This window comes from Silene latifolia, chromosome 2 (genome assembly GCF_048544455.1).
Source record: "Silene latifolia isolate original U9 population chromosome 2, ASM4854445v1, whole genome shotgun sequence".
In the NCBI taxonomy this organism is placed as follows: Eukaryota; Viridiplantae; Streptophyta; class Magnoliopsida; order Caryophyllales; family Caryophyllaceae; genus Silene; species Silene latifolia.
The window spans coordinates 189194197-189221496 of record NC_133527.1 but is presented as its reverse complement, the minus strand read 5'-3'; the positions used below and the strand labels follow the sequence as shown (position 1 = coordinate 189221496).

The 27300-nt window shown below is 38.3% G+C and overlaps 5 protein-coding genes across 5 annotated transcripts; 3 read left to right on the top strand and 2 right to left on the bottom strand.

Annotated features, from left to right (window-relative positions):
• The first annotated feature begins 3241 nt into the window (after positions 1–3241).
• Positions 3242–9811, top strand: LOC141643949 (protein FLX-like 3). Its single transcript, XM_074453355.1, has 4 exons — positions 3242–3441; positions 6811–7338; positions 8759–8904; positions 9262–9811. The coding sequence occupies exons 2-4, from the start codon at positions 6812–6814 to the stop codon at positions 9390–9392; spliced, it is 804 nt and encodes a 267-aa protein (XP_074309456.1). The 5' UTR covers positions 3242–3441; position 6811; the 3' UTR covers positions 9393–9811.
• Positions 9812–11673: 1862 nt separating this feature from the next.
• LOC141643961 (homocysteine S-methyltransferase 1) lies at positions 11674–15989 on the bottom strand. The gene is made up of 7 exons (XM_074453368.1): positions 15462–15989; positions 15130–15186; positions 13679–13884; positions 13403–13532; positions 12905–13108; positions 12715–12786; positions 11674–11967 (listed from the first exon to the last, which is right to left on the bottom strand). Exons 1-7 carry the CDS (start codon positions 15630–15632, stop codon positions 11824–11826), a joined length of 984 nt encoding a protein of 327 aa, XP_074309469.1. The 5' UTR covers positions 15633–15989; the 3' UTR covers positions 11674–11823.
• A 3145-nt stretch (positions 15990–19134) lies between these two features.
• On the bottom strand, positions 19135–20887 carry LOC141643957 (3-ketoacyl-CoA synthase 6-like). Its single transcript, XM_074453363.1, has one exon. The coding sequence runs from the start codon at positions 20884–20886 to the stop codon at positions 19420–19422; it is 1467 nt and encodes a 488-aa protein (XP_074309464.1). The 5' UTR covers position 20887; the 3' UTR covers positions 19135–19419.
• Positions 20888–21944: 1057 nt separating this feature from the next.
• Positions 21945–23604, top strand: LOC141643959 (tetraketide alpha-pyrone reductase 2-like). Its single transcript, XM_074453366.1, has 6 exons — positions 21945–22113; positions 22214–22386; positions 22472–22660; positions 22749–22911; positions 23000–23189; positions 23272–23604. Exons 1-6 carry the CDS (start codon positions 22008–22010, stop codon positions 23411–23413), a joined length of 963 nt encoding a protein of 320 aa, XP_074309467.1. The 5' UTR covers positions 21945–22007; the 3' UTR covers positions 23414–23604.
• A 698-nt stretch (positions 23605–24302) lies between these two features.
• On the top strand, positions 24303–27085 carry LOC141643958 (tetraketide alpha-pyrone reductase 2-like). The gene is made up of 6 exons (XM_074453364.1): positions 24303–24542; positions 24741–24916; positions 25990–26178; positions 26269–26431; positions 26511–26700; positions 26801–27085. The coding sequence occupies exons 1-6, from the start codon at positions 24437–24439 to the stop codon at positions 26940–26942; spliced, it is 966 nt and encodes a 321-aa protein (XP_074309465.1). The 5' UTR covers positions 24303–24436; the 3' UTR covers positions 26943–27085.
• Positions 27086–27300: the final 215 nt, after the last annotated feature.

The following is a 27300-nucleotide window of genomic DNA, read 5'->3' as shown; positions in this document are numbered from 1 at the left end:
ATTTGCCTTGGAGTTTAATTTGTTATTCACTACCTCGGGAAACCGAGATGGTAACAGTTCGGTTTATTAGGGAATGTCTTGCTAAAGGCTCCTTCATAAACCGGGGTGTTACATGTCTGCTTTCTTTTACGGACAAGGGGCGACCCCTCCTCCTCATCGGAGTCATCCCCATTGGAGATATAAACGATCTCCACCGTCTCCTTCTGAACAGGGGGGATGGAAGGCGGAGCCGATGTCGACGCCATCACCGCCGAAGGCTTTGTTTTTCGCGTACGGCGCGGCATGTTACTTACAACCCTCGCCTGGGCCTCCACCACATTCAAGCTTTTCAGCTGCTGATCCATAAGATCATTCGGCGACGTCTTGCGGTCATGGGCTAGGGCCTTGGGATGCAAGTTAGCAACAGTTTTATCTTTGTGCAGCCCCATTCTCCGGAGGATATCCTCAGACAGGTCCGGTCCAAAGTGGCCTGCGAAAGAAACGAAGCAAGAGTTAAGTAGAAGAAATAAGTCAAAATTCGAGACAGAATGAGAACGGTGATGGGCCTCACACCGACCCCACTCACCCTGTGCTAGGGCCGGTATGAGGCCGACATGGCAAAGCGGCTCATCCTGAAGAATGATCTGCGTTGGGGGGATCCATCTTTTCGGCAGCCCACTCTTGTCCACCTCGAAAAGCCTCATCGCCAACCTCTCGTCCTCCTTAAGAAGGACCTTGCTGACATCCATTTTAAGCTTCTTCCGGCTGACCCATCTGTCATGCTCCGCCTTAGTCTCACACCGCAAATTCACTTGGTGCTGAAAGGAGAGGGGCAGCGGATAGTCATCCGGCACCTTAACATACACCCACCGATCTCTCCAGTCTTTGCAAGAAGTAAGTTTGTCAACAGAGACATAACCTTTCTCCGTGTGCACACTCTACCAACCGACGCGGCCAGAGATTGACGGTTGGAGATAATGAAGCCGGCGGAATAAATTTACCGTCGGGGCCTCCCCCTTGAAGAGACAAAGCCACACGAAGCCGACTATCGTCCTCACGGCCAACGGATGCAGTTGGGCCACAGCGACGTTCATAGCCTTAATGATGGCCATGACGTGCTCATTCAGCGGAAACCGGAGCCCGTACTCCAAATGTCGCATGTATACGCCGGTATGGCCCGGCGGAGGGCAACAGACGGCCTGGCCCTCCTCAGGGATAACAATCTTGTATCCCCTGCCAAAGAAGAAGTGACCCTCGAAAAATTTCTCACCACCGAACAACAACGGCAAACTTATGTGTCCAAGCTCGGTCAACGCGTAACTTGCAGACCTCACCGTGATCCATAACGTACCGCCTCACCTCTTTGGGACGAGCCTCTTCAGCATCATCACCAAAATCGTCTGCGTCGTCATCGACATCAGAGTCATCCTCCCACTCCTCCAAAATCCGAGGATCGACTTCAGGAGAAGGAGACTTAGGGCCCCCAGGCTTTATCAGGAGGGCGTCCAACTTCTCCTCCTCATCAAGACGCGACGGGGAACCCCCCGGCGCCGGTTTACTAGGCCCAGCATCAGCAGAAGACATGTTTACAATAAAGATTTACAAAGTTAAAGAAGTTGGGAAGTTTGTTTGTTTACCTTGAAGAAAAACACCCGCCGGAGTAACAACTCTGAAAATTAGAAGACAATGAAACCCTTGAAAGTTTAGAGAAAATTTTTGGGAGAATGAAATTGGTGGCCAATTTCACGGGATAACTGCCCTATTTATAGGAAAAAGCCCATGAAGAAGGACCAATCGTGAGAATGACCCGTGAAGCGTCAACCAATCAACGTGCAGACACGTGTCGGACATGCAACCACGGGATGTCAATCGTTGCAACAGTTAGACGTCAATCAATGCAACAGTGACCAAGCGTCTTCAACACGCCTATTCATATCTCCTTGCCTATTCACCTTCCTCAACAAATTCCCAAGCATCTGTTCTCCGCCGGCCACATGGTCAACCAAGCTAAGTAGCGCCGGCCGGGGGCAATCAAAAACAACCGGCACACTCAATCCTGGTCTCGGCCAGCGTCACTTTCTTTTCCACATCGGATGCCCTTTACACATCCATGTGGAGGGGGGATATGGTACGGCCTAAGAAAGACCAGGCCGAGGTAAAAGAAGCCGCCGCAGAAGAAGCCGATGCAGAAATTTTCCGCAAATTACTTACGCAGAATATACGCTCAAACGTACATCGGAGCCCATACCACGGCATAGACTACGGCGGGGCAAATTGATGGGGCATATTCTGCACCGCCGACCAAGTCAACATATTGAGCAAGGTCAAAGATATCCACAAAGAAGTCAACGACTTAGACAAACTTAGCCGTCGACCCGTCGGCCACGGCTGGTCTCGGCATGACAACTTGCCCGGTAGGGCACATACCCGCGTACTCATATCCAAGACCCCTCGGCGGTGAGTCAACAGGGCCCGCCGGCCCGCCATAGAAACCTCGGCCGAGGGGTAGATCAGTCTTTCCACCTGCTAGCCACTTGGCCACTTGGCCACTACGTGACAAAAGGTGAAAGCCTATAAATACTCCTCAACCTTCATTGAGGAAAGGATCCAAAAAATACACAACTAAACCTAATACACTATTCATCTGGTAATATCTTCCTTATCTCTCTACAATATACATTCAGCCAAGTAACAACTTACCTCTCTAAGTTACTGACTTGAGCGTCGGAGTGAGTACGCTTGGCACAAAGCCAAGCCCTCAGTTCGTTCATTGTTGCAGGAGAGGCCGAGAGGAACAATTAAGACCAAAGGAGAATCCAACTCAAGACATCATTCAACAAGCCACGGGTGGTAACTATACTTGCTCTGGAATTACGCCCGGAACAATACCCTTAACTACGTTTTCACATAGAAATAAAACTTAACCTTTTCAGTTTTCACATACAGCTCCAAGTACATGTCGATTAGCGTAGCTGGTAAAGTCATAGGTACACAAACTCAGATTCAAACCCTATTGTCATCAAAATTATCCCTCTGACTCACCTTACACCCAAAACATACATAGCCATAGCCCATAAGGCCATGTAATTTACGGTTGAAAAGAGCTCAATTAAATTGAACAAAATTAAATTGAATGAAGCTGAAATTAACTGAACTGAGCTAAAATAAGAGCTAATTTATAACAGTATGAACTGAACTAAACTCGAACTTAAACCAAACCTAATTGAATCGAATAAAGCTAAAATTATGTCAAAAAAAAAACATAGCCTCATACCCCATATACTCACCCTCCATCGGATTAATATCCCATATATAAGCTCTAGTATCAAAGATTCGTAACTTGGCAAGTCCTAGAATCCCAAGTTCTATACTTCTATCCCAGAGGCGTTGAAATTATTGGGTTCCCAATTTCAATTACAATTAATTTCCGGCGACAAACCCTAATTATTCCGACGTTCTTCTGTAAGTTTCACCCCTCTTTTTTTATCTCTCTTCTTCATATCGATTTTTCATTTTTTCAATTTTCTCTATTTGTTTGAATTCTTTATTAGTTACTGTATAGATGAATTCTACCAATTACGGAGAAGCTAGTGATATTCAATTTCATTATCGCGTGAATTGGCTGTTATTAGAAGAAATTTGGCTGTTAATTGCGAATTCAATTTTAGGGTTAGGTTAGTTCGAATTCAATTGAGCTGTGGGATGTTGCGTGATCAGAAAGTCGTGAACTTTTTGTATTAGATTTGTATAATTGGAGATTGTTTGATGTAGTAATCTGGGCAAGTGGTAATTCGACATGGCACCGTGCTGCCGGTTATATAATTATACATTCATGCTTGTGGAAAGTATCGAAAATCTTGTATCTTCTTTACTTTTTTTTTTATGGGATAGGAATGATTTTGCGCTCAAATCAAGCTCTTCCTCAGATATATATATAATAGGTTTCTTCCGTGTTTAGTTTAGTTAGTAAATTCCCGTGGAATAGTTGATTGTTCCGATGGTGTAATCACTTACCTTTTTCTATTGTCTTTATGCTTCTTTGCCTTCCATGGCAATTTGTGCAAAACCTGATCTATAAGGTGGATACTATAGTTGGGCATGTTGGTTACTCTTTTTAAACATGAGACTGAGCGAGGGGCCTCCATGGATGAGTGTTACTGCGTAAGCCTTCTATCTTCTAATGAACGAGCTCAAGGTTACGAGCTTATGATAACATTACTATTTGTGTGGTAAGAAGCCTAGTGCTTTCGACTGTTTTTCAGAGGGTGAATTAATGATGTGGTTTACTTCTGTCTGGAAAGCCAGCTCTGTCTTGTTTTACTGCAGATATTGGGAGTTTCTATACGGCTTTTGTTGCTTAATCTATTGGTGAACTTTTTTCATGTATTACTTACACCGTCCCACTATTGTGTTCCCCAAGCCTGTGTCAACGTTTTGGTAAACTATGTACTCCTATATCACTGCTTCTCGGCCTTTTCATGTAAGTCCGCAGATCCGACATTTGGATTTTGGCAGAATTGCAGAACATCTTTTTTTCTTTTTGAGTCTAATATCCAGTCTTCGTTGGACACTTGGAGCTTGGATGTGTACCCGTGCGGGTTACTTATATCTGTGTCCGAAATATAGCTGTTTGTTAATTTAGTTTTTGACTTGATACCCTATGTATAATATGGCGTGCCGCCTTGAATGTCAAAATGATCGTGTGTGCTGTAAAAAAATGTGGGAAGGGAGTTGTTTTGGTGTAGAATGTTCAGAATCTGGCAGAGACTCCTCTTTGTTGTCTAGGACTGTGATTGATGTATTTCATAAAATCATACTGGAGATTCTGTGGCATTGTTCAGTATTTTTGTTTTGCTGTCATGCCTGTCAACATGCTTTATTTTGAACCCGGCTTTACTCACAGTGCCTTCTAAATGATATCTACAAGTTTGAAGCTGTGTAAGATGTGTCAATAAAGTACTCCTTAAATAGTAAAGGATGTGTTGGTACCTTTGTCAAGTAGCAGTGAAGCGCCTTAGAAATACATAAAAAATTTTATTGGTGGACACAAGGATTTAGTAGGTAGATTATTTTTTCATTCTTGTCTACATAGTACATACCCATCCAGACTAGTTAAAAGGCACCCTAACACGAAGTTGTTTGATGTTTTGTGTCTGTTTGTAAACTTTCATTACCATGCTTGACGGTTTCTTAATAATTTAGGCATTTCCAAAGCAAAACACCTAGTTCAATTACAGCGAGACAATGTTATTGGGCTCTGCTTGACATGGATGATACACACTTGCTGTTAGGATATATAGTTTTTTTTTTATCGAGACAAGGAGAATGCCTAGACAGACCCAGTGTCTCATTTTCTTTGTCAATAATTTTTAGCTGACTTGCATATCATTCTTTCTAAAATGTAGTTAGAAACTGTGTGCAAGTTTTTTTTTGGGAGATTCACTTTCTGATTATTGGTGATATAAGAACTGTAATAAGTTAAAGCTTATTCAGATTCCTCTGTTAAGTCTGCCTTTTTGGAATTGATATATTGCTCATACACCTTTTTGGCGTGGCTCAAAAAAATTAGTAGGTAGATTACATGTATCACGCTTAAATCATCAACAAAAGGTACACTTCTTCCAGCAGTATTGTGCCAGATTGCCTTTATCGGTAGATAACATTTGATAAAAGTTTTATGTTAAGTATCCCGCTGATTTCCCCTAGAGTTTTGAAGTGTGGATGATTGAACTGAAGGGGGTAATTAAAAAAGAATCACACGTTGTGAATGATGAACTATTGAACTCAAACTGAAAGCAGGAGCCTTTCTGATTTGATATATACAAGCTTGCTGTCCGAGAGTGCTTTCGTCCAATTCTCAAGTAGGACATCTGCTATGGGGAATAGGTTATTAACATTAACGAGTCAAGTGCGCTCATGTTGGGAAGAGGTTTCAGTGATTCGTAGTGAAGTTGGATATGCTCATTTCATAAACTAAGGGCGCGTTTGGTTACAACTAGGGAAAGGGAAAGGGTATGGAAAGGAAGGAAAATGACTTTCCTTTGTTTTAATCACTTGTTTGATAATTAAATGCAAGGGAATGATAGAAGTTACCCATATCAACGACCACCATCCCACCACCCAAAATTCCCTCTCATGCCTATCCCAAACAACCATGCCCCACCCTAAAACATCTCCACCACCACTGAAACTGGCCCAACCACCACCGAAACTGTCCTAATCACCACCGAAACAGGCCACCATCACCAGAACCTTGCTATTTTGGCAGCAACATATCCGACACACAAGACGACTTTTCGGTTCAAATTTTTCCAAGCAAACCAATTATGGTGTTTTTTGACAGTAATCATTGTTGTGATGTTGTAGATCTAACAATTTAGGTCAACTATCAACAAAAGAAAGGTAAGATGGAGGAGGTTGTGTTGCGATTGGCTAAGAGAAGGCAGACGACGGTGGCTTAGGGAGGTAAATAATTGTCGCATGGGCGTTTTGGGGGCGGTGGAGTTCTGATATGGTTGAGACGATGGGCCTGGTGGTTGCGGGGGTGAGGGGTTGGTGGGTATGGCGGTGGTTGCTGGGGAGAGGGGTTTCATTCCCTTGCCTTTTCCCTTCCCCAATTACCCCTTACCAAACAACCCCTAAGTATTATGTAGAATTGGTGTAGAATAGGGTAGATGCTTAGTACAAGATTCTTCACTACGTAGATTTTTAGGGATTCATGTTCTTATTGCTACTGTCTTCTTTCTTTCATGGTTACTCTCTACCTTTATTTTCCTTTCCCGTGTTCTCTTATCCGAGTATCATTTTTCTGTTCTTCTGCATTATATATAGCATGGCAGGGAGAAACCGTATGCCTCGTCACCCTGCTGAGTTTCATGGTTTTCGAGACGGGCCCCGCTCACATATAAACAGGGGACCCGGACCTCTTCCTGTTCATCCTATGGCTCTGGAAGAGGAAATTGAAATTCAACATAGAGAAAATAAGAGGATACTTGTTGAAAATCGCCATTTCATAGAAGAAAATGTGAGTATCGAAAAGGAACTGGGTGCTGCTAAAAGTGAAATGCGCAGGTTGCGTGATATGATAGTTAAAATTCGCGCCGACAAAGATGCGAAGACTAGGGGCTTGGCTGACAGAAACATGAAGCTGGAAGCTGATCTCCGAGCTACTAAACCTCTTAGAGAAGAAGTTTTACGACTGAGAGGTGAAGCTCAGAAATTGAGTGCCCTGAGGCACGATTTGACTGCTCAAATTCAGGGTCTCACGCAAGACATAGCCCGTTTGCGATCTGAAAATAAGCAATTTAGTGGGTTGAGAGCTGATGTAGATCACTTTCGCAAGGAATTAGCTGAAGCCAGGTTGACAATTTATCTAGTCATTCATCTTTTTTTCTCCTTTTGCTTTTTCTTGTCAGACCAAGCATTTATTTATTGGGGGTGGGGGTGGGGGTTGGGGGTGTGGTTGGTGGGGCTCTTTGATGTCATGATCCCAAATCTCCTGACAAATGAAATTGTGTACTCCACCGCACGTTTACCCCTTTTACTAGATGGATAACTCCTTAAATTCAGCCGCACATTGCCCAAAACCTTAAAGCCCAGACCTTTCTGATATATTTCCTAGACAAGGTTAGAATCCAAGTCGAGTTGGAGCTGTTACATATTTCTTTAAGGGAAGCGACCATGCTGCGTGGACACGATTATTGGAGTTGAATACGGGTACATATCCAAGTTTCAGATTCATCATGACTCGAATTTTGAGAGACGGCGAAAATCAAGGACATTGATACATGGACATGTCTATAGAGTAGAAATTGAATGAACAGTGAGTTATTTAGAGATTTCGGGAAACGAAAAGGGATAAATCTGAGTTTAAGGCTTAGAATCACTGAAATTATACCAAAGGTTTCACACACCCTTTTTTCCTCTACTTTTGTGATACGAGCCTCCCTTTTGGCTAGTGCTAGGAGAATGGTTGGATTGGTAAGGGTCAAGTACACATCCATACTCATATCCTTGAATGCTGGCTGGAACAAAGGTATTGCCTTAAAAGTGAAAACTAGAACTCACTTGGATTCTAGCTATGACACCTTCATGTTGCAGTGGTGGTTTGGTCGTTTGAGGTGGTGAGGTTGTTTTGTGGATGTTGTAGTGAAACTTATTCCTCTCATTATCAACCTTATGCTCTCAGAATCAGGGTTATTTTTGTACTTCTATATACCAATGGGCGGTCCTTATCTTGGCAGTATTGATGCATGAGAAACTACACTTCAAATCATGAAAAGATAGAGTACTATAAATTCCTAAGTTGGAGGTCGAGTGTGTGTGGGTTGTTTGCCCTATGTGTATGATATTGGGATAGCATAGGGACTTGAAGAAGCCAAGAAAGGTTTGTTTGCTGTTGGTCCACTAGATTGCTTTACCAAAATTTGGAATGGCACTGTTAAAATGAACTCGCAGCTTCCTGGTTTAGAATAGGGTAGTAAATATGTAGGGTTCTACGGATTCTTTGCAAGGGTCTTTTTGAATAAGATTTTATTTCTCGTCCTCGTTACCACTTAGGGGAGAAGAGTTTGCAATTTTACCTTTCAGGCTCTCATTATAAGATATGTTTTGAAGCCGAGTAACCATGTCATTAACATGTTGGCCCGTGGTTAGGATTCTTAGGGAGCCACCATTATAGCAAGCTATGTATCATACCTACTCCATCTTCATCTTGAGCAGTTTAGGATCTTTTATGTGAAATGCTTAATTTCTAATTTTATTCTTTTGCTATATCTAGGAGAGCTCTCGACTATGAGAAAAAAGCAAATGAGGAACAGGTAGAACAAAAGCAAGCTATGGAGAAGAGTCTTATGGGAATGTCTCAGGAAATTGAGAAGCTTCGAGCAGAGCACCTGGGCATGGATAGGAGACCACATGGACTTGGTAACTAGCTAACCTTCCTACGTAGTATTTCTGCAAATACTAGAACAATTTCAGGTTAAGAATGGTTGAATGACCATTCTTGCTGTTTTATCACCTCAATCTCAGTGGGTCAATTTTAAGTTATAATTGTAGCTTAATGACTCAATCAACAACTTTTTGCAATTGTATTGTCTCACTTCACTTGTAGTTTTCTACTCTTATTTCGACCCGCATGCCTCATTTGATTCCTCACTAAATAAATTAAATGAGGCTTACTCGTTGAAACAGAGAGAACTATATTATTGTCAGATCTTTAAACATAGTATAATGCATTTTAGGTTACATTTGCTTTTCTGAAACATTCCTTGCCTCTTCCAGGTGGCAGCACATATGGAATGTATAACGAGAGTGCAGATATGAGATACTCGGGAGGGGCTTACTCGGGAGGGGCTTATGCCGATGGATATGGTGGAGGGTTGGCCCCTTACAGTAAGCGCCCCAGACGTTGATTGCTTGGCTCGCTGTATTTCCAGATTCAACGCAGCAATTGACGAGAATACCCCCAGGACCCAAGTCCTCAGGGTTGACTGCATATACAGCGACTCCACTTTACCTTGCAGTCTTTGGATCTGAAATACAAGCAATAGTTTGTGGAAGGAGAGAGAGCTGACAATGTACTTCGTTAGAGTTCTAGACTGTCTGATTCGGCAGATAATCGAACAAATTGGTATGTCGTTTTATTTGCTGCTCAAGTCGTACTAATTCACAGCATAAAGCCTGCAGATTAGTTGTGTAATATTTCTGGTATTTATATTTGTCACTTTTGGAGGATGATTATTGGCAATCATAGCGGGCTTGTAGAAGTGAATGATGTACAATTATAGCATGTGAACGGTTTGTTATCCAACAATAGGCTTGTGATTGAATATTTGAACCTTGTGCTCCCTGAATCCCGGTTTCAGGGACAGATATGATTGTACACGAGCCATCTAGGCCTAGCTGATATCATCGCCATTGCGTTTGTACTCCACGTCTTCCTCACCAGAAACAAACTTAGGATACCTCGATGATTGTGTGGAAGTATGACGAAGTTTTGAAATGATTTTTCGATTTTTTCCTGACTAATGGAGAGTTTAACCGCTTAGCTCATCATCTCAGCGAGTCCTTGAAGTAAATTATTGAGAAACTTCTCAATGCATCTGCTCAAATTTTCCATTAACATGAATGTATCTTTGACACAGTCCACACACCTCAGTTCTCGGACATTTCCTTTAATAGTCTTTTTTTTTTGACATTTCCTCTTAGGTTTACTTTGTGAGGCGTCATTAGGAATGTGGATCAATCATTTATTTTCGTATTTCATCCTGTGTCTCATTAGTTTTTTTTTTGACATATAACCTTTAGTTAAATAAAAACTCGTGTAAATCACATCATAATTTAGTCATTTTCACACATAATTTTGTTAACTTAGCTCAGAAATGTTATATTTTAGCACGCCGATTTTTTAGTCATATTACTTATGAACACGTTTTTCTCAAACGCAATGTTGTAACTTGATTGATTAGAAAAAGGTTATCCTATAAAACGTAGAGAGAAATCTAAACAGACCCTGTTCAGTTTAATTCAATTTAATCGAAAATATAATAAAATATGAGTTTATTTTTATGGGTCAAAAATTGTCGTCATTAGTGATGTCACTATACACCCTAAATACCACAAATTACACCAAAGATGACCATATCTTGGAGAGCAAGCACAAATCAAATGAGATGAGCAGTCTTCAAGATGTATGGGCCCTACTACAACCTCTATCGTTGACATTTAGTGGGCCATTGCTCTTTCTTGCAGCCCAATCCCATTTCTTCTATAAATACAAAGCTACCGAACCCAATATATTCATAAGATCCTTTTTTACTATATATAGTCATCTACTCCACTTCTAAACCACATTTTGCAACTTTATTCTTTCATTTTGTAACAATGGCATCAAGCATAGCCGAAGTTTACGTTCTCCGAAAGCTCGAGCAGAAGAAAATGGAGGAGATTAAGAGGCGGGAAGCACGAAAGAGCGCTATAACTCAAAGCAACAACGATAATGATGATGATAATGATGATGGCGGGTCTAGTGCATATAAGAGTAAGGGTATGGTGCAAAGTGGTTGCTTCTCAAGCTTTTATAAAAAGATACATCCTTCCTCGTCGTCCAACAACAAGAGCTAACAACATATACCAGTTAGCGTAGCTGGTAAAGTCAAGGTGGGTTCAAATTCCGTTAGCAACATATTGCCAATATGGCTCCATTTACTCCCAAAAAAAAATACGAGTAAGAGCCAACACAATTTGTAATCCTACACCTTAATTCTTAACCATTTGTCTTAATCTCTTAATACACTTTATTTACTATGCATATATAATACAGTTTGTAATCTCATGGTTAATGGTATAGAGAGTATGTTTTATGAATGGAGTATGTTTTGAAATTGTAAAAAATGCAAACAGAGTGGTTTATTTACAGAAACTTGTTTTGTTTTCTTCTGTCATATTAGTTGTATATCGAGTTGGTATCGCTTTGTTAGTTACATGTCCACATCGGGTCAAATATCAATTTTTTTTAAAGTCATGATCGATGATGTGTAGAAAATAATTAATCTTGCATGAGAGAGACCGTTGTGTAAACATAACAAGGCGTCAAACTGGTAATATGAGTATCGCGGTTTCATATGAATTTCTATCACATTGAAAACTATCGAGTGATAAAGTAGAAAACGAGATAAGTAAAGTGCATGGAGGTTGACGATAAATGGCAAGACCGATAAGCTAGTTGCATAGTTAATTAAATTTACGAAGGAAAAACGACAAAAAGTCATGAATGAAGTAAATGATACGGAGTTGAAGGTAGTCTACATTGATTGAACAAAGATGGTCGGTCATAGAGAATGTTCAAGGTCTCCCTTTTACAGCTTTAGAAATGCCTCGAATAGTTGAAGGTGTAGTCCTGCAACATCCTCCTATCAGTTTAGCACCTGCTTCGCGCCATCTTAGAGCCATCGACGTGAATGCTTTGTCATCTGAACATTGCGAAGGCTGCATTGCCAAACAAAGGTCCACATATGTGATCAGTTAGAAATCGTGTTTTTGGGATTATTAGAGCATGTACAATAGAGAGGATTGAGCCTCCTCTTAGCCTTCTCTCTCTTCTAAGAGGAGCTCCTCTCTATTGTGGAACATACATGGAGGATCCTCTTAGTAAGAGGAAGAGCACTACTTCCTCTAAAATTAGAGGAAGTTGATCTTTGGCCCTTGTGCCAAATATCCACCCATTATTTTCCATGTGGAGTATGAACAAATTATTTTTTAATTTATAAAATGTTATAAGAATAATTTATTGTAGAGAGGAAGTATTAGAGGATCCTCTCTATTGTGGTAAAATATAGAGGAAACTTTTATGAAGAGGATGTAGATGTTAGAAAATAAAGTGGGTCATAGAAAAAGTGATGTGTCAAAAAAAGAAAGGGAAAAAGAAAAAATAAGAGGATCATATCCTCCTCTCTATTGTACATGCTCTTAACATTATTGCTCAAAAATGGCTCAAAAATGGCTCAAAATCAGATGTACTTGATCAAACCCGGAAAAATGCATTAGAAATCGCGTTGGCCAGTTGCCACACCACAATATAAGAAGCGAATTTTTTTTGAAATCCATCAATGCTGGATTTCATCATATTGCAAGGCCAAAGAATACCGACTCTTGTGTTCCATTCGAAACAGTAAACGTATACAAGCCAACTATATAGAATAAAAACTCCGGGATTTACAGTGTTCTGTGACATACCAGCCATCTTTTAGCTCTTCCATCCCAGATTTCCCCGCTATTTGGATAAACTACTATCATCTTGTGGGTTAGCTGTGAATGTACGAGATGAACACATAGACGAAGTCAAATTTAAGCAAAAATAATAATAGCTCGAATCCATATTGTTTCCACTGTACATAAAAACAAACAGTAATTACTGCATTATTACCTTCTTAAATCTGCGGATAAGAGTATCTACAAATTGGGGTGGTGCACAATTGATTCCTGCCATGGCTACTTTGTTGCTCTTATTTATTACATTTAGACAATCTTCAAAGCTTTCCCCTGACGGAGCATTCTCCCCATCTACAGAGCTGAAACAAATCCACGATGGAATGTCGATGTTTTCATCCTCAAGCAGCTCTACTATAGCCTGAAATTAATTCATAAATGTAATTACATTTGCCACAAAAATATCAAATTTCTGCAGGTTTGACATAAGATTGTGATGCCTCAAAATGTTGATACAACAATGACGCAAGCAAGCAACACATATTAGTACATTCAAATTTTTCCGGTATGAGATGGTGAATTGCAGTAAATCTTGTGTGAGACGGTGAGGTCAACTCAATTATTTATGGTTGGTTTTTACCATGAAAGAGTGTCTCATAAGAGCTTTTGAGCGCGACAAATAAACATTGACACGGTTTAAACAGAATGTACAAACCTGAGTTTCAAGTTTATTAGGTATCGTTTCAAATGCTAGTATATCTGGGCCAGCTCCGGCTAGAACCTGTAATCTTCGCCTATGGAAATCTTTAAGCTTAGCCAAGCTAACATCATCCCCGTAAATTCCACTGTCAAAAACATATGCATAAATTTACTCATTTACATGTTTGAATCAAATCCACTGTACTCGTAGAGGGACGTTAATTCTTCTCTTATATAGTCCTTTTTAATCCCATTTTTGTTCACAACAAACGGTAACTATATATAAACTTACCTATATTCAGAGCCATCAGCAAGATAAGCTCCATAGCTTCCAATAGATGCTGCAACCAAGGCCCTCTTATAACTATTTTCTGCAATTACACTAACGGTACTCCAGAACTCATCTCGGGATTGAATTGCTAGTTTAACGCTCTTCACAAGTAATGACTCCGCTTCTTCCATTGACATACCCCTCGACAGAAACCCTGGTATCGTTGCCTGTATGTGAAAGGCATATCTACATTATTGGCAGCCATTCAGCACAAAAGTACGTCTAAATTTATCAAGAAATGAAATAATGTCGGCAGCACTAAGGTACTGTTATTGTTGTGTTAACTCATACGTATCATTCCTCATTCTTTTTGCCGCTAAAGCTATTCTTTTCAGTCAATTTACGATCTTTTTATCATCCTAAGCCAAGATCTTCCTGTTACTTGATACTCGAATGTATGTCTATCTGTCTGATAAGCCAAATACCATAAAAATGATCCAATCCTCACTGCCTCACTAACAAAGGGAGGAATTAGACTTATCGTGGGTAGATTGATCTGCATTCATGACTCATTTAACTCGAAACCCCACAGGCCCTACAAAGTACAAAGTTAGGGCCTTGACAACAAATCAGTCGCAACACTGCTGTCGAAAACATATACCACAAGATACCAAACAAGCCTGGCATTGCAAGTCCAATCAATGAACAGACCCCATAACCCATAACTTCTACCCATATTTCACCATCATCTCAAGAAGGGTTCATTGCCAGTCTAATGATATATCCACATTAGTTCCGTGAAATATCCGTGTTTATGTTACTTTGACACTTCACTTTGACCACATGTCTGCCAATGTCTATTGACAAACAGCGAGGTAATTCACGTACCTATGTCCATTTATAATATATACTGTAATCCGTATTACATTGACATCATGTCACATACTTATTGTCAATACCCATGAGCACTTAGATCAACTGGCAAGGGGTTGTTCTAGCTTAACCAGAGATCTCGTGTTCGATCCCTGGGAATGCAGCAGTGTTAAAACTCATGAGGAAGAGCTTTATCACCCTAGTGGTCCTACCCGGCTCGAATCCGGATGGTTTACACCAAAAAAAAAACATACTTATTGTCAATTGTTACCAACTCAGCAAGTCACCAAGACTTTAAGCAAGAAATCTAATCCAATTTTCTGACCAATTGTTTAATTTTAATTTATTCTGCTAGGAGAATGAGGTAGTTGAATGTTTGGCATTTTCCTTACCAACCTCTAGAGATTTTGAACACCAGTCAAAATAAATTTATTTAATTTGTGCATCACAACCATACAAAAAAAAAAAAAAAAAAAAAAAACATTCTACTCGTCAACAGTCCCGTAATTTTGTCTAACTTTGATTAAAATATTCCCCACATAAAATGAAAAAGTAAACAAATGAATGAGACGGAGCTATTAGTAAACGTCAAGACAAACCTGATAAGATGAAGTCACCAAAATATCTGCACCAGCCTCCATATATTCCAAATGAACCTGCAAAACAAATATTCAAATAATGTCACTTTCTTACAACAATGTATTATGTACATCCAAATATTACATAACAATGAATTCGATTAATTAACATTAACCCATTAGATTAACCGTTAGTCTCATGTCTCTTGTAAAGCGGGTTTACAGAATATAGTAAAACGGATACAACCATCGAGAAATCGGTCCACATTAATTGAAAAGTAGAACCCTTTTCTACAATATGCTTGTATAAGACAAGCCTTGGATTAAATAAAAAAATTGAAATAAAAAGGTACCCTTTGAATAAGATGAGGATCTTGAATCAAACAAAGAGCACTCCAAAGAGGGTCATTAATGGAAGCGCCATGTTTTTCAAGTTGTGTTGCGAAACCACCATCAATGATTGCACATCCTCCTGCATTTTCTATCGTTTTTTCTAACATTTCCCTTCCTTTTTCAATCCCCATTTTCCAACTTTATTGTTTTTGAGAATTATTATTGATTGATTGAATTAATGTGAAAATGAAGAAGATGGTGTAAGATTTAAGAGAGATTGCATGTGGTGGGTGTTTGGGTTTTGGTGGACAGAATGAATGAATGAATGAATGTTGAGAGTTTTATGTGTTTGTGTTTTATATAGTCTTGGTTTGTTTGAGACTTTGGTGTCTCCTAATTTGGTCAGTCTTATGAGACAAGTTCATCAATCTATTCAATTTTTTGGTGCAAATTCAATCCAATTCAATGGTGAGACATAGGTGGGTGGTCAAACAAGACTTTTGGGGGCCATGGCATAGGTGGCACATTAGCAAGAGTCTTATATTGACAGTTTTATATCCAGGTTATGAGTGTTATCCATCGTGAGTTTGTCAATTAAATTAGTTGACATATAAATGACAGCTCGTAGACTATACAATTACATCCAGGGTTATTTTAGTCTTTCTCTAATATAATTATTAAATCTTAAAATAACAAATCTAAAACAAATTAAACGTAATCCCTCTTCTCCATAACTGCTTCCCTATTCTAACTACTAATCTCCATCTTCCTCCCTTATACAAATTAATCATCTTTTCCCTTTAAATTATTCAATCAACTATTACAACTATTCTTCAATCAAAATCATTAAGAAATTAATCAATTTTTACCATCAATGGTGGACGAAGCTTTATTGGCTGATAACCGTTGGCTCGAATTCTTTATATATCCATCTTTTTCCATTATGCCTTAATCATCTTCTCCCTCTAATTTATTTAATCAACTATTATTACTCTCTTTCTTCAATCGAAATCAATTTTTACTATCAATGATTGATGACTGATGACTCGAATTCTTCATATTTAAGCTCGAGTTTTATTGTCAATAACGTATCTAGTATGTGGAATAGCTCGACTTCTTAGATGACTTGCAAAAGGCTTGGGAAATTCAATTGGCAAGTCACGCGGTGGAGCTTCAATGGCTAATGACTGATGGCTCAATTTTTTTTTTTTTTATATAAGCTCGAGTTCTATGTTCAATAACACATGTATTATAGATAATAGCTCGACTACTTAGATGACTTGCAAAAGCCTTGGGGAATGTAATTGACAAGTCATGTTTAATATCATAAGCAACAGATCAATAAGGATATAAAAGTAACTTAAAACTAGTTTGTATATAAAATTTCAACAAAAAACTCTACATTACAATTAGAATCAAAAGACTCTATATAGACTCATAATCTGATGTAATTAAAATGTTGTTGAACCATTAGTAGATGTAATGCCAAGAACTCGAAACATATACTAAAAATATGAAGAATTGTTGGAATAGGTAAGCATAAGCTCAAAATATATAGTTCGAGTTCTTTATATATTAGCTCGAATTCTAGGCAGTTGTATAATGAGTATTATACAACTGGATGTAGGATCCTATTTGTGCAAGTATAAACAGAAATGATATAAAGGTTAAAATAAGATTGTTGTATGTATTGTATTTCATTTTATGGTATATTTTTTTTTTTGGTAAAAATTATTTTATTGTACTCTATATGATATAGTATTTCTTTGATCATTTCTTTGTTCAGGCTCTTGATCTTCATATATGTTCTTAGGGCACACATTAGAGAAATCGATGTTTATATACCTCATTACATAATTGAAAATCATATTGTGTTTTGTAATTGCCTTAACAAGACAATAGTAATAGTATGTAAGTGACCATGTTGTTACAATCATAGTTTTTAGCTTAATCGATAAAGTCGTGAGAGACGGTGCTCATGACCTGAATTTAAAGCTCGTTCACATCAAAATCCTGTTAACTAACCTTATAGCCTCTCTTTACACCAAAAACAATCATATTGCACAAGGATATGGGTCAATTTGATCCTAGAATTTATACTCAACTGATTTTCGTATTAACTGTTAGGGTATCAAGAACATCTTACATGAATACCCCTAAGATTCGCGCTTATGTCTTTCCACAAATGAACAGGGAAGGATTATTCCATGTTATCTCAAAGAGGTGCTTTTGAGTTTTGATCAAAGAAGATAATATTTCTTTTTCTGATTGAATAAACACAAATTAAACATAATCATTGAATGCACCATTTGGTAAATGCCTTGCTGAATTTGGAGTTTATACTTTGCTCAATTCATGGATTATACAACCAGTTATATATGTTGGTGTGAAATCTGAGCTTTGTGATAAAGTAACCGAATTTTATGTTAAATAATATGAGCTTTATTAGAAATTATTGGACTCATCCATTTACACATTAAAGACATGAACTTTGAATTAGCTCAGAAAAAATACATATAAGCTCGAATTTTTATACATTAATTGTACAATGTTTATGATACAACTGGATGTATAATCCTATTTGGTCTAGCCAATTATGCATGTGATATTGTGATGAGACGGTGACTATTGTGACGTACATTAACTTCTAGTATTTTATCTACTTTATTTACCTTCTTTATATTAGAGTTTTATAGTTAATTTCAACGGTTTTTTTGAAAGAAAAAAAAAACATGAAAGTGTGTATTTACTCTTTTTATTTCGATTATTTGTTTATCTTTTATATTCATCGCGATAAATGTTTTAATTAAAGATAAATACATAATTGAGACGGAGAGAATAATAAATTATTAAACATGATAAATTACTGTATGAAAGATTAATGGTTGTAAGTTTAAACAGAACAAATACGTGAATGAATGTAGTATACAACTATACATCTTTAATCTTTGTTAATACTTTAAATTTAACGCTGTAATGTGAAAATTAAGAAAAAAAAAAAAGTGAAAATTTAACATTTTTACACCCGAATAAGATAGTTTAACCGAAATATTTATTTTTATCAACAACTTCTTTATAAAAAAAAAATATTTATTATCTGAGAGCTGCATGAAAATAAATAAATAAATAAAATAAAGTAAACTAAGCATAGAACTAAATGCACACGTATCAAAAACTTTGATCAAACCCCGAGAAAAAGGATCATACATCGGATGTACTACCTCTAACTTTTTTTGTTTTTTGAGCATATATGTATTTTTTTTGAGCTTATTCCCTCAAACTTTATTTGTTTTTGAGCATATATGTGTATTTTTTGAGCATATTAAAGTTTATAAGTTAGATTTTAATATTTTTTCCGTCAAAACTCAAATTTAACTAAACTTATAGTAATATTTTTGAGTTTTATTGTAATTTTTTAGAGCATAATGTTTAAATGAATAAACTCATAAACTTCATAGTAAAACTCATAAACTTTAAAATAAAACTCAAAAACTTTATTAGAATGCTCATAAACTATAGAATTGGAGGTAATACATCAGATGTATAATCCTCTTACTGTCAAACCCCAAATTACATATATCAACAACATATGAAAATTCAAGACTACCTCTTGAAATCAAATTGACCAAATCCCACAAACCTACCATTCCAACTAATTTTAACTAACACAAGTAATAAAAAGTCAATCACACGTACAAATATACACAAGCTGAGATCACATGTCCTATTTTTGTGTCCCATATCCTATTCCATTGTCTTTATCTTGCGAAACATCACCATTCATATAATAAGATTGATAGGAGATTCTTTTAAACTAATGATGTGTCACAAGGTGATTATAATGGGACACAAGATGAAACACAAAATGTGACAGCACCATCAGCTGACTCAAATTGACTCGACCCAAAACCAACACGACTTGACCGAAGTGACTCAACCCAAAACCGACACGACCCAACTTTGTAATCTCAATTACATTCACAATTTCACAACATCAGGAATATGAACAGGGTAACTCTGAATACACTGAGCCCAAGGATTATCATCTCCACAATTTGTGACTTCCACATTTCTTACACACTTCCAAACTGCACTATTACACTTAAATCCACTCCCAAATGCAATCTGCCATACTCTATCTCCTTTCTTCATCCTCCCTTTTGCCTCAATATAACTCAATTCATACCACAACGACGACGATGACGTGTTCCCAAACCTATGTAATGTCATTCTAGAGGCCTCTACATGTCCACCACACAACTGTAGGCTCTTTTGTAGCTCATCAATGACCGCTCTTCCGCCTGCATGAATACAAAAATGTTCGAATGCTTGTTTAAAGTTCGGTATGTATGGTTTCCATTTCGGGTAAATGAGCTTCCTTCCAATTAAGGAAAGGAGGAAGAGGATTTGTTCCGATGTAGGGAGGACTAAGGGGCCTATGGTGGTGATGTTTGCTTTAAGGGCGTCACCGGCTATCGCCATTAGGTCTTTAGATAGTGAAATACCGACTTTACCCTCATTGTCCTCTACCTCGAAAACACACTTGTAAGCACGGTCGTCAGTACCCTTATGGGTCCTAACAACGTGTAGAAGGCGGTACTTAGCCCGCCTTCTGTATTTTGCCTTGTTGGATAAGAGAATCGCGGCCCCACCCATACGAAACAAGCAATTTGGGAGGAGCATTGCTCTTTCTTTGCCTTGGTAATAGTTTGGTGTTATGATCTCGGTACTAACAATAACCGCGTTTGAATTGGGATGGGCCTGTAAAAGATCCCGGGCTAAATCCACTGATATTAGCCCGGCACTACAGCCCATCCCAGAGAGGTTAAAGCTCTTAATGTTACTCCTCAATTTGTATTTATTCACCACCAAAGCCGAAAGTGAAGGCGTGGGTGAAAACAAGCTACAATTAACTATCAAAATGTCAATATTTTTCGGCCTAAGGCCGGTTTTTGAAAACAGATTGTCTAGGGCAGTGAAAATTACGAGCTCAGCCTCTTGTCGAGCGGCCTCCATAGTCGAGTTAGGAGGAATGCAATGAATTGCCGGAGGTAAACAAGTGTCTTCACCTAAACCGGACCGTTCTAGGATTTTTATTTGGAAGTCTACACTCTTTTGATCACTCACAATGAGCCTAGAGTGTTCCATGAAGGTTGAAAATGGAACCCTACACTCGACCGGTGGCTTGAAACAAGAGTAGTCTACTAAGTACACGGCTCGAGGACGCGACATGTAGTAGATAGCACACATTAAGCTTATGAGGATACATGAAATGAGCATCTCCAAGGAGTAGTTTAGTTGAAGGGAAGTGAAGAAGTTGAAAATTTGTTTAGGATCTTTTTGAAGCATTTGGGTGAATATAGCTAGTATTATTGGCATAATAAACAAAATTATGAGATGATTTACCAAGTATTGGAACCCTAGTTTTACATATTTTGAAGCCATTGTTTTGGTGTATAAAATGGAGGAAATGATGGAAATATATAGAGAGGAAGGTTATAGAAGTACAAGGAAAATAACATCTGGTCTTACTGGTCTTGCTTAAGACCGTCTTAATTTAAAACATTTCACAATCTTCTTTTATTTTCATCTCTATGGTAATCAGGTGTGAGAACTGTCTTAAATTAAGACGGACTCAAATAAGAATTGGTGAAAAAACAATGAGGAGTGAGGACAATGTTATGACTTGTGTAATGTTATAGTGATGCATTTGTCTTCATATTATTTGTTTTAATTTAATCTTCCAACCAAAACTTTGTACATTACTTGTGATATGGTCTATGTATTTCGAGAGGTTTATGAAGTATTTTTTTTAGTTTACAAGTTTGTGGGATTCAATAGAAATGATGGCATGTGGTTTGGGTTTAGATAGGGGTTAGTGATGAATGGTAAGTTTGGTATTGACTAAACAAATTAAATCTCTGCCAAATCCATCAAATTATTGCACAAGAGTAGTCATAAATCATAATGACGGCATGCAGCACTCATTAAAGTCATGAGGGGTGAAACTCATGACCTAGGTTCGATTCCCGGTCATCAACATTTTTGCCCTTGTGACTCCCTATACACAGAAAAAGAAAAAACACCCGTTATCATTTTGTAAAAGTTTTGAAGGTTTGTTACCATATTGAGTACCCTAAGCTTGCTTGAAGAAAAAAAAAATGTGGAATATCATTGGCAAACTCTACTTAGCTAAGCAATAAGTATGGAGGATTGTTAAGGAGTCGGAGTCTCGACTTTCTAAAGTCCTCTCTTTCAGTAATAAAGTTTAAGAAGCGTCAAATAGAAAAGAAAAAACTCGGTCCTGCCAAAGATCAGGATCGTTTGTGATCAATAATATTCGCCGAGAAATGTGTTTTTTTTTTTTTTTTTTTTAAACAAACTGATTATTTGGTAAAAGGTTTTAAGGGCATGGCTTACATGACTGACCTACCATACAAACTATATATCCGCATAATGTAAAAATGCCAAGATCATGACTTTGTATAAGACATGGAGTATATATGTATAACTACCCATAGTCTTCAAAACAACAAAAGAAAGGGTTATCATCACAGAGTATAAACATGCCGGAATATTGTGTGACCGGAGGAACAGGTTTCATAGCGGCTTACCTGATTAAAACGCTTCTTGAAAGAGGAAATACTGTACGGACAACTGTCCGAGATCCAGGTTCATACCTGAAAACCTACCTATGTTACTCCGACTCTTCATATTACTTTCTTCTATAACTCTGTTGGGTGGTGGAAAATTGACTCTTTGACTTATGCAGGAAATGTGGAGAAAGTAGGGTATCTATGGGAATTGAACGGAGCTCGTGAGCGACTGAAAATCATGAAAGCAGACCTAATGGTGGAAGGAAGCTTTGATGAGGCAATACAAGGGGTTGATGGTGTTTTTCATACAGCTGCTCCTGTGCTTGTGCCATATGATGACAATGTTTATGTACTGTATCATTCCCCCACTTCTCCTCATTATCCTAATCTAGCTCATACCGACTCAAAATGCATTCGTGAATTATATTGTGCAGGCAAATCTAGTGGAACCAAGTATAAATGGGACACTGAATGTTCTGAAATCCTGCGTAAAGGCAAAAAGCGTTAAAAGGGTTGTGCTTACCTCTTCCTGTTCCGCGATAAGATACAGTTCAGACATTGACATAAATACGCCTCTTAATGAATCCCACTGGAGCGATCCTGAGTACTGCAAGAAAAACAATGTAACAAATTAATGCTCTTATTATCAGAATTTCATGCCTCAAAACCAGATTTAATTATTATACTCTGACAAACTGTTTTTCTTTGAAGCTATGGTATCCATACGCGAAGACATTAACTGAGCAGACAGCGTGGCAGAAGGCCAAGGAAAGTGGCCTTGACTTGGTAGTCGTGAACCCATCGTTTATCGTTGGTCCGCTGCTTGCACCTCAGCCAACTAGCACACTGCTATTAGTGCTTGGAATCATCAAAGGTAAAACCTGTTAACAACTGATCCTCAGAAACCAGGAAAATCGAGGCTAGGGTATTAATTGATAGTTATGTATATGTTGGTGTTTTAGGCGCGATAGGTGAATACCCGAACCAAGCACTAGGGTTTGTTCACATAGAAGATGCAATAACAGCACACATTCTAGCAATGGAAGAACCGAAAGCAACAGGGAGGCTAGTTTGCTCGGCCTCAGTGGCTCATTGGTCAGACATCATCCTCATGCTCAAAGCTAAATATCCTTGTTACCCATATGAAACCAAGTGAGTAATCGAAATACAAACTATGATGTATTGCTAGTATTGTAGTACATGACTCGAGTTACCCTACTGTCTGTCATTTTAGGCCCGGGAGTCAGAAAGGGGATGACAAGCCTCATAACATGGATTCAAGCAAGATTCTGCAACTAGGACATCCTGGTTTTAAGCCCATTTCTCAAATGTTCGACGACTGTATTACAAGTTTTCAAGACAAGGGTTTTCTTTGATAGCTATATATGGCTTCTTATATTAGGAAATCCAAGAATGAAAACAATCTGAAAGCAATAAAGGAGAATTATAGGATGTTTAAGAATGTTGGAAGATTTTCCAATACTGTTACAAAATTAAATGGGTCGACGAGGAGTTACTACTTCCTTCTATTGCTGATTGGTTTCAGAGTGAAAATCGATTCTAAAAACTAGTACCTCAATTAATCCATGACAAAGCACAGGTATCAAAGTTGTCAATTGCAATCTCATGTCCAAATAAATATTCTCTGATCATGATCTGCAAAGAATCAAAAATTCAATTTGACAAAAAATGATCACAAATTCTCACTTTAGACGTACACTGTCATTACTGAACCATATTGATTGACGATATCATTGGCATTTCCTAAAACAATCGGAATCTATTTTCGGGAGATATCATCCTTGGAATGCTCACTCTAATCAATTTGTGATTACACAAAAACTTTAGAGACGGTATTTTCATTAGGTTATTGAGATACCGTTTCCTAAAAAATAAAAAAGAATAAAAAACCTCTGATGGATTAGAACTTGTGATCACTAGTTAGAAAGTAGCTTTTTTTCAAACCGAAGATTTGTAAAACAGATCAATTTAGAAAATATGGTTCGTCAAAATTCATTCCATGAAAAACATTGACGGATAAGAACTTAACCTACGAGCTTATAATGCGACAATTTTATTTCAAATCGTACTTCCTAGTAAAGACGATCAATTTGTGGAAAAAACCATAATTTTTCTAACTCATAAAAGGTACCACGTGCAAAATGGCATAGTACCACTTAAATTTTCCAAAAAACAAGGTCATCAAACATGATAAATATAAGGACCATAACGAAAAAATCCGCACAACCGTTATTTTTAATGTGCACTGATTTTTAATAGTGTCATTTATTTTTTTGGCTCTAGAAAGTCAAAAGTGCAACATATTTAGGACTACTAGTCTAGTACTATCAGTGTCCAAGTACAGAATAATCAAAGAGAGTACTAAATAGAGAGCTAAAATGGTAGAATACTGTGTAACTGGTGGAACTGGGTTCATAGCATCATACTTAATCAAGCACTTACTTCAGCAAGGCCACACTGTTCGTGCTACTGTCAGAGATCCTGGTATTTTTATACTTCCTCCGTTTCATTTGATTGTTTACGTTTTTCAAAATTTGACTCGTATTGTTATGAACTCAATTGAATAAAAGCTAGAATTACCTGTTTACACTACTGATTGAAGTTGTGACGCTTTTGACTTTTCAATTGACCAATTTGATTGATTACACAAATGACATGAAATTTGATGATATGGGTACCCAGAAAATGTGGAAAAGGTGGGATTTTTACTGGAAATGGAAGGTGCAAAGGAAAGGCTTAAGCTTTTTAAAGCTGATTTAATGGTGGAAGCAAGTTTTGATGCTGCCATTAATGGTGTTGATGGTGTTTTCCATACTGCTTCTCCTGTCTTTTTACCTCGCTCTAATGATGATGTTCATGTATGTATGTTCACTAATATTGTCTTACAATAGCTGTAATCTACTCCTTCCGTCGTCCCCCAATCATTTGTTTACTTATTATTCTTTGTGACGAGTATTTTAATTGAATGTAAACAAATGAATGGGACGGAGGGAGTAATAAACTGCGATTGCCTGATACAATAGAATGAGGTGATGCTGCTGGATAACATGAATCGCCGTCATCTTGAACTTTCGAAATGTTAGTGTAGTTTTGTTGCTTAGTAATTTTGAGATAAGGGCCAGTTTTCGCCAGATTGAAGTCGGATATACACAGTTTTTACTCTTGTTCTAACCAAACTTGGAAGGTGACCAAAATGACTCAAAATGAAAATTGGACCATGCATTCCCGCACCACCACATGGACCATGTAAGCCACCCCTTTCGGGGGCTGCAGTGGCCAAGTGATCATCGCCCCAGCACCTCTGGTAGTCGAACCCGGGACCTCTCAACTCTTGCAGTTCTGCAAGCTTCGGTTTAACCCGGCTAATACTAGACTAATACCACTTGGTTATTGGACGACTTTTAGGCCTTGTTTGGATAGGAAAAAAGGAGGGAAAGGGAGGGGAGGGGGAAGAAGGGAAAAGAAAGCAAGGGGAGGGGAGGGGAGGGAGAATGGAGGAGGTGATTTTCCCTCCAAATCTTGCCTATGTTGGTGGGGAAATAATTTGCCTTGTAGGAGGGAAATGGAGGGATCTATTTTCCCTTCCCTCCAAATCCCTCTACCTTCATTATGATAACCAAACAATTGATTTCTCATCCTTCCAATTCCCTCCCCTCCCTTTCCCTCCAAATCCCTCAATCCAAACACACCCTTAGTAGTTCACAATGAAGAGAAGCGCAAAAACCACTTTAATAAGTCATTTTCCGTTATTTGACCATCTTGGCTCACCGTAAGTAGGGAGTCAAGACGTGAGCCAAGACACCGCAAATAATGTGTAATAGATTGCCGTAAATAGTGCACATACTATGTTTAGGTGTAAGGAGGACGGTCCTCCCGGAAGACATAAGAAATTTTCCTATGTTTAATGTGTGACAATTTCTTTGTTTGGTAGGAATGCCTAATCAACCCAGCTATAAATGGGACCCTAAATGTACTGAATTCGTGCATAAAGGGAGGAAGCGTGAAGAGGGTAGTACTCACTTCATCCTGCTCTGCCATTCGGTACCGTGATGATGTCCAACAAGTCTCACCTCTAAATGAGTCCCATTGGAGTGATCCGGACTACTGCAAGCGCTACAATGTAATCTAAATTCTTGCTCTTTTCACTGAATCTTGTTATGCCCCTGAATTTTTGCATCTCTAATAATCTGTGCAATGCTTCGGAATGCAGCTATGGTATGCATATGCGAAGACAATGGCCGAGAAGGCAGCATGGGATGTAGCTAAAAACAATGGCCTTGATCTAGTTGTTGTCAATCCGTCTTTTGTTGTTGGCCCGGTTCTATCTCCGCAGCCAACCAGCACACTTGATCTTATACTGTCCATTACCAAAGGTGAAATTCTGCATGCTCCTTATTTGAATGTGCTAGAGATGCTATCATCAAAAATTTGATGGAATTTATTTTCAATTAGGTGATCGAGGAGAGTACCCGAAAACAACTATAGGATTTGTTCACATAGATGATGTGATTGCCGCGCACATTTTAGCCATGGAGGAAACAAAAGCATCAGGACGATTAGTTTGCTCGGGTTCAGTTTCCGAGTGGTCAGATATCATCAAGATGCTCAAGGCTAAGTATCCGATGTACCCTTTTGAAGACAAGTGAGTGCCGAACTTAATGACAAAGCTACCTTATGACATCTTTAAGAAATATGTGAATCGTCTTCTGTACATTAATTACTGGTTTATGCTGTTTGTATAGGCCAAGTAACCAAGAAGGAGATGACAACCCACATAGCATGGACTGCAGAAAGATTATGGAGCTTGGATTTCCTGGTTTCAAAACCATTCCTCAAATGTTCGATGATTGCATCAAAAGTTTACAAGAAAAAGGGTTTTTGTAAGTATGCCTATGGTTGCCTCAAACAAAACTTCTTGTTGAATTTGTGAAATGACAATGATCTGTTGGCACATACATGTATGGAACTGAACATCATTCTCTTACATTTTCATAAAATGACTCGGATTAGCCGATCCATATTAATTTTGTTTTGTGTTATGTTATAGTACGGTCATTGGTTCGGAAAGTTTCAGCATTTGTCAACATTCATAGGAACTAACCCGTGTGCGACCTTCAAGTGGTAAATAGCACTTTGTAGTTGTTTACAGAGGAATGCAGAACTTTAGTACTTCTGGAAAAAAGAGAATGTTGGGTATGTTTCTGTTAAGTTCAGGTTTTAATTCCAGAAACAATTATTTTTC

What these genes read in the sequence shown, in the direction of transcription:
- LOC141643961 (XM_074453368.1), bottom strand. Translation starts at nt 15,632, where the DNA reads ATGGGGATTGAAAAAGGAAGGGAAATGTTAGAAAAAACGATAGAAAAT. An exon ending in ATCCTCATCTTATTCAAAGG is followed by an intron (nt 15,187 to 15,461) that starts GTACCTTTTTAT and finishes TTTGTTTTGCAG; the next exon opens with GTTCATTTGGAATATATGGA. An exon ending in GCTGATGGCTCTGAATATAG is followed by an intron (nt 13,533 to 13,678) that starts GTAAGTTTATAT and finishes TGTTTTTGACAG; the next exon opens with TGGAATTTACGGGGATGATG.
- LOC141643949 (XM_074453355.1), top strand. Translation starts at nt 6,812, where the DNA reads ATGGCAGGGAGAAACCGTATGCCTCGTCACCCTGCTGAGTTTCATGGT. An exon ending in AAGGAATTAGCTGAAGCCAG is followed by an intron (nt 7,339 to 8,758) that starts GTTGACAATTTA and finishes TGCTATATCTAG; the next exon opens with GAGAGCTCTCGACTATGAGA. An exon ending in TAGGAGACCACATGGACTTG is followed by an intron (nt 8,905 to 9,261) that starts GTAACTAGCTAA and finishes TGCCTCTTCCAG; the next exon opens with GTGGCAGCACATATGGAATG.
- LOC141643957 (XM_074453363.1), bottom strand. Translation starts at nt 20,886, where the DNA reads ATGGCTTCAAAATATGTAAAACTAGGGTTCCAATACTTGGTAAATCAT.
- LOC141643958 (XM_074453364.1), top strand. Translation starts at nt 24,437, where the DNA reads ATGGTAGAATACTGTGTAACTGGTGGAACTGGGTTCATAGCATCATAC. An exon ending in GCTCTAATGATGATGTTCAT is followed by an intron (nt 24,917 to 25,989) that starts GTATGTATGTTC and finishes TTTGTTTGGTAG; the next exon opens with GAATGCCTAATCAACCCAGC. An exon ending in ACTACTGCAAGCGCTACAAT is followed by an intron (nt 26,179 to 26,268) that starts GTAATCTAAATT and finishes TTCGGAATGCAG; the next exon opens with CTATGGTATGCATATGCGAA.
- LOC141643959 (XM_074453366.1), top strand. Translation starts at nt 22,008, where the DNA reads ATGCCGGAATATTGTGTGACCGGAGGAACAGGTTTCATAGCGGCTTAC. An exon ending in CATATGATGACAATGTTTAT is followed by an intron (nt 22,387 to 22,471) that starts GTACTGTATCAT and finishes TATATTGTGCAG; the next exon opens with GCAAATCTAGTGGAACCAAG. An exon ending in AGTGCTTGGAATCATCAAAG is followed by an intron (nt 22,912 to 22,999) that starts GTAAAACCTGTT and finishes TTGGTGTTTTAG; the next exon opens with GCGCGATAGGTGAATACCCG.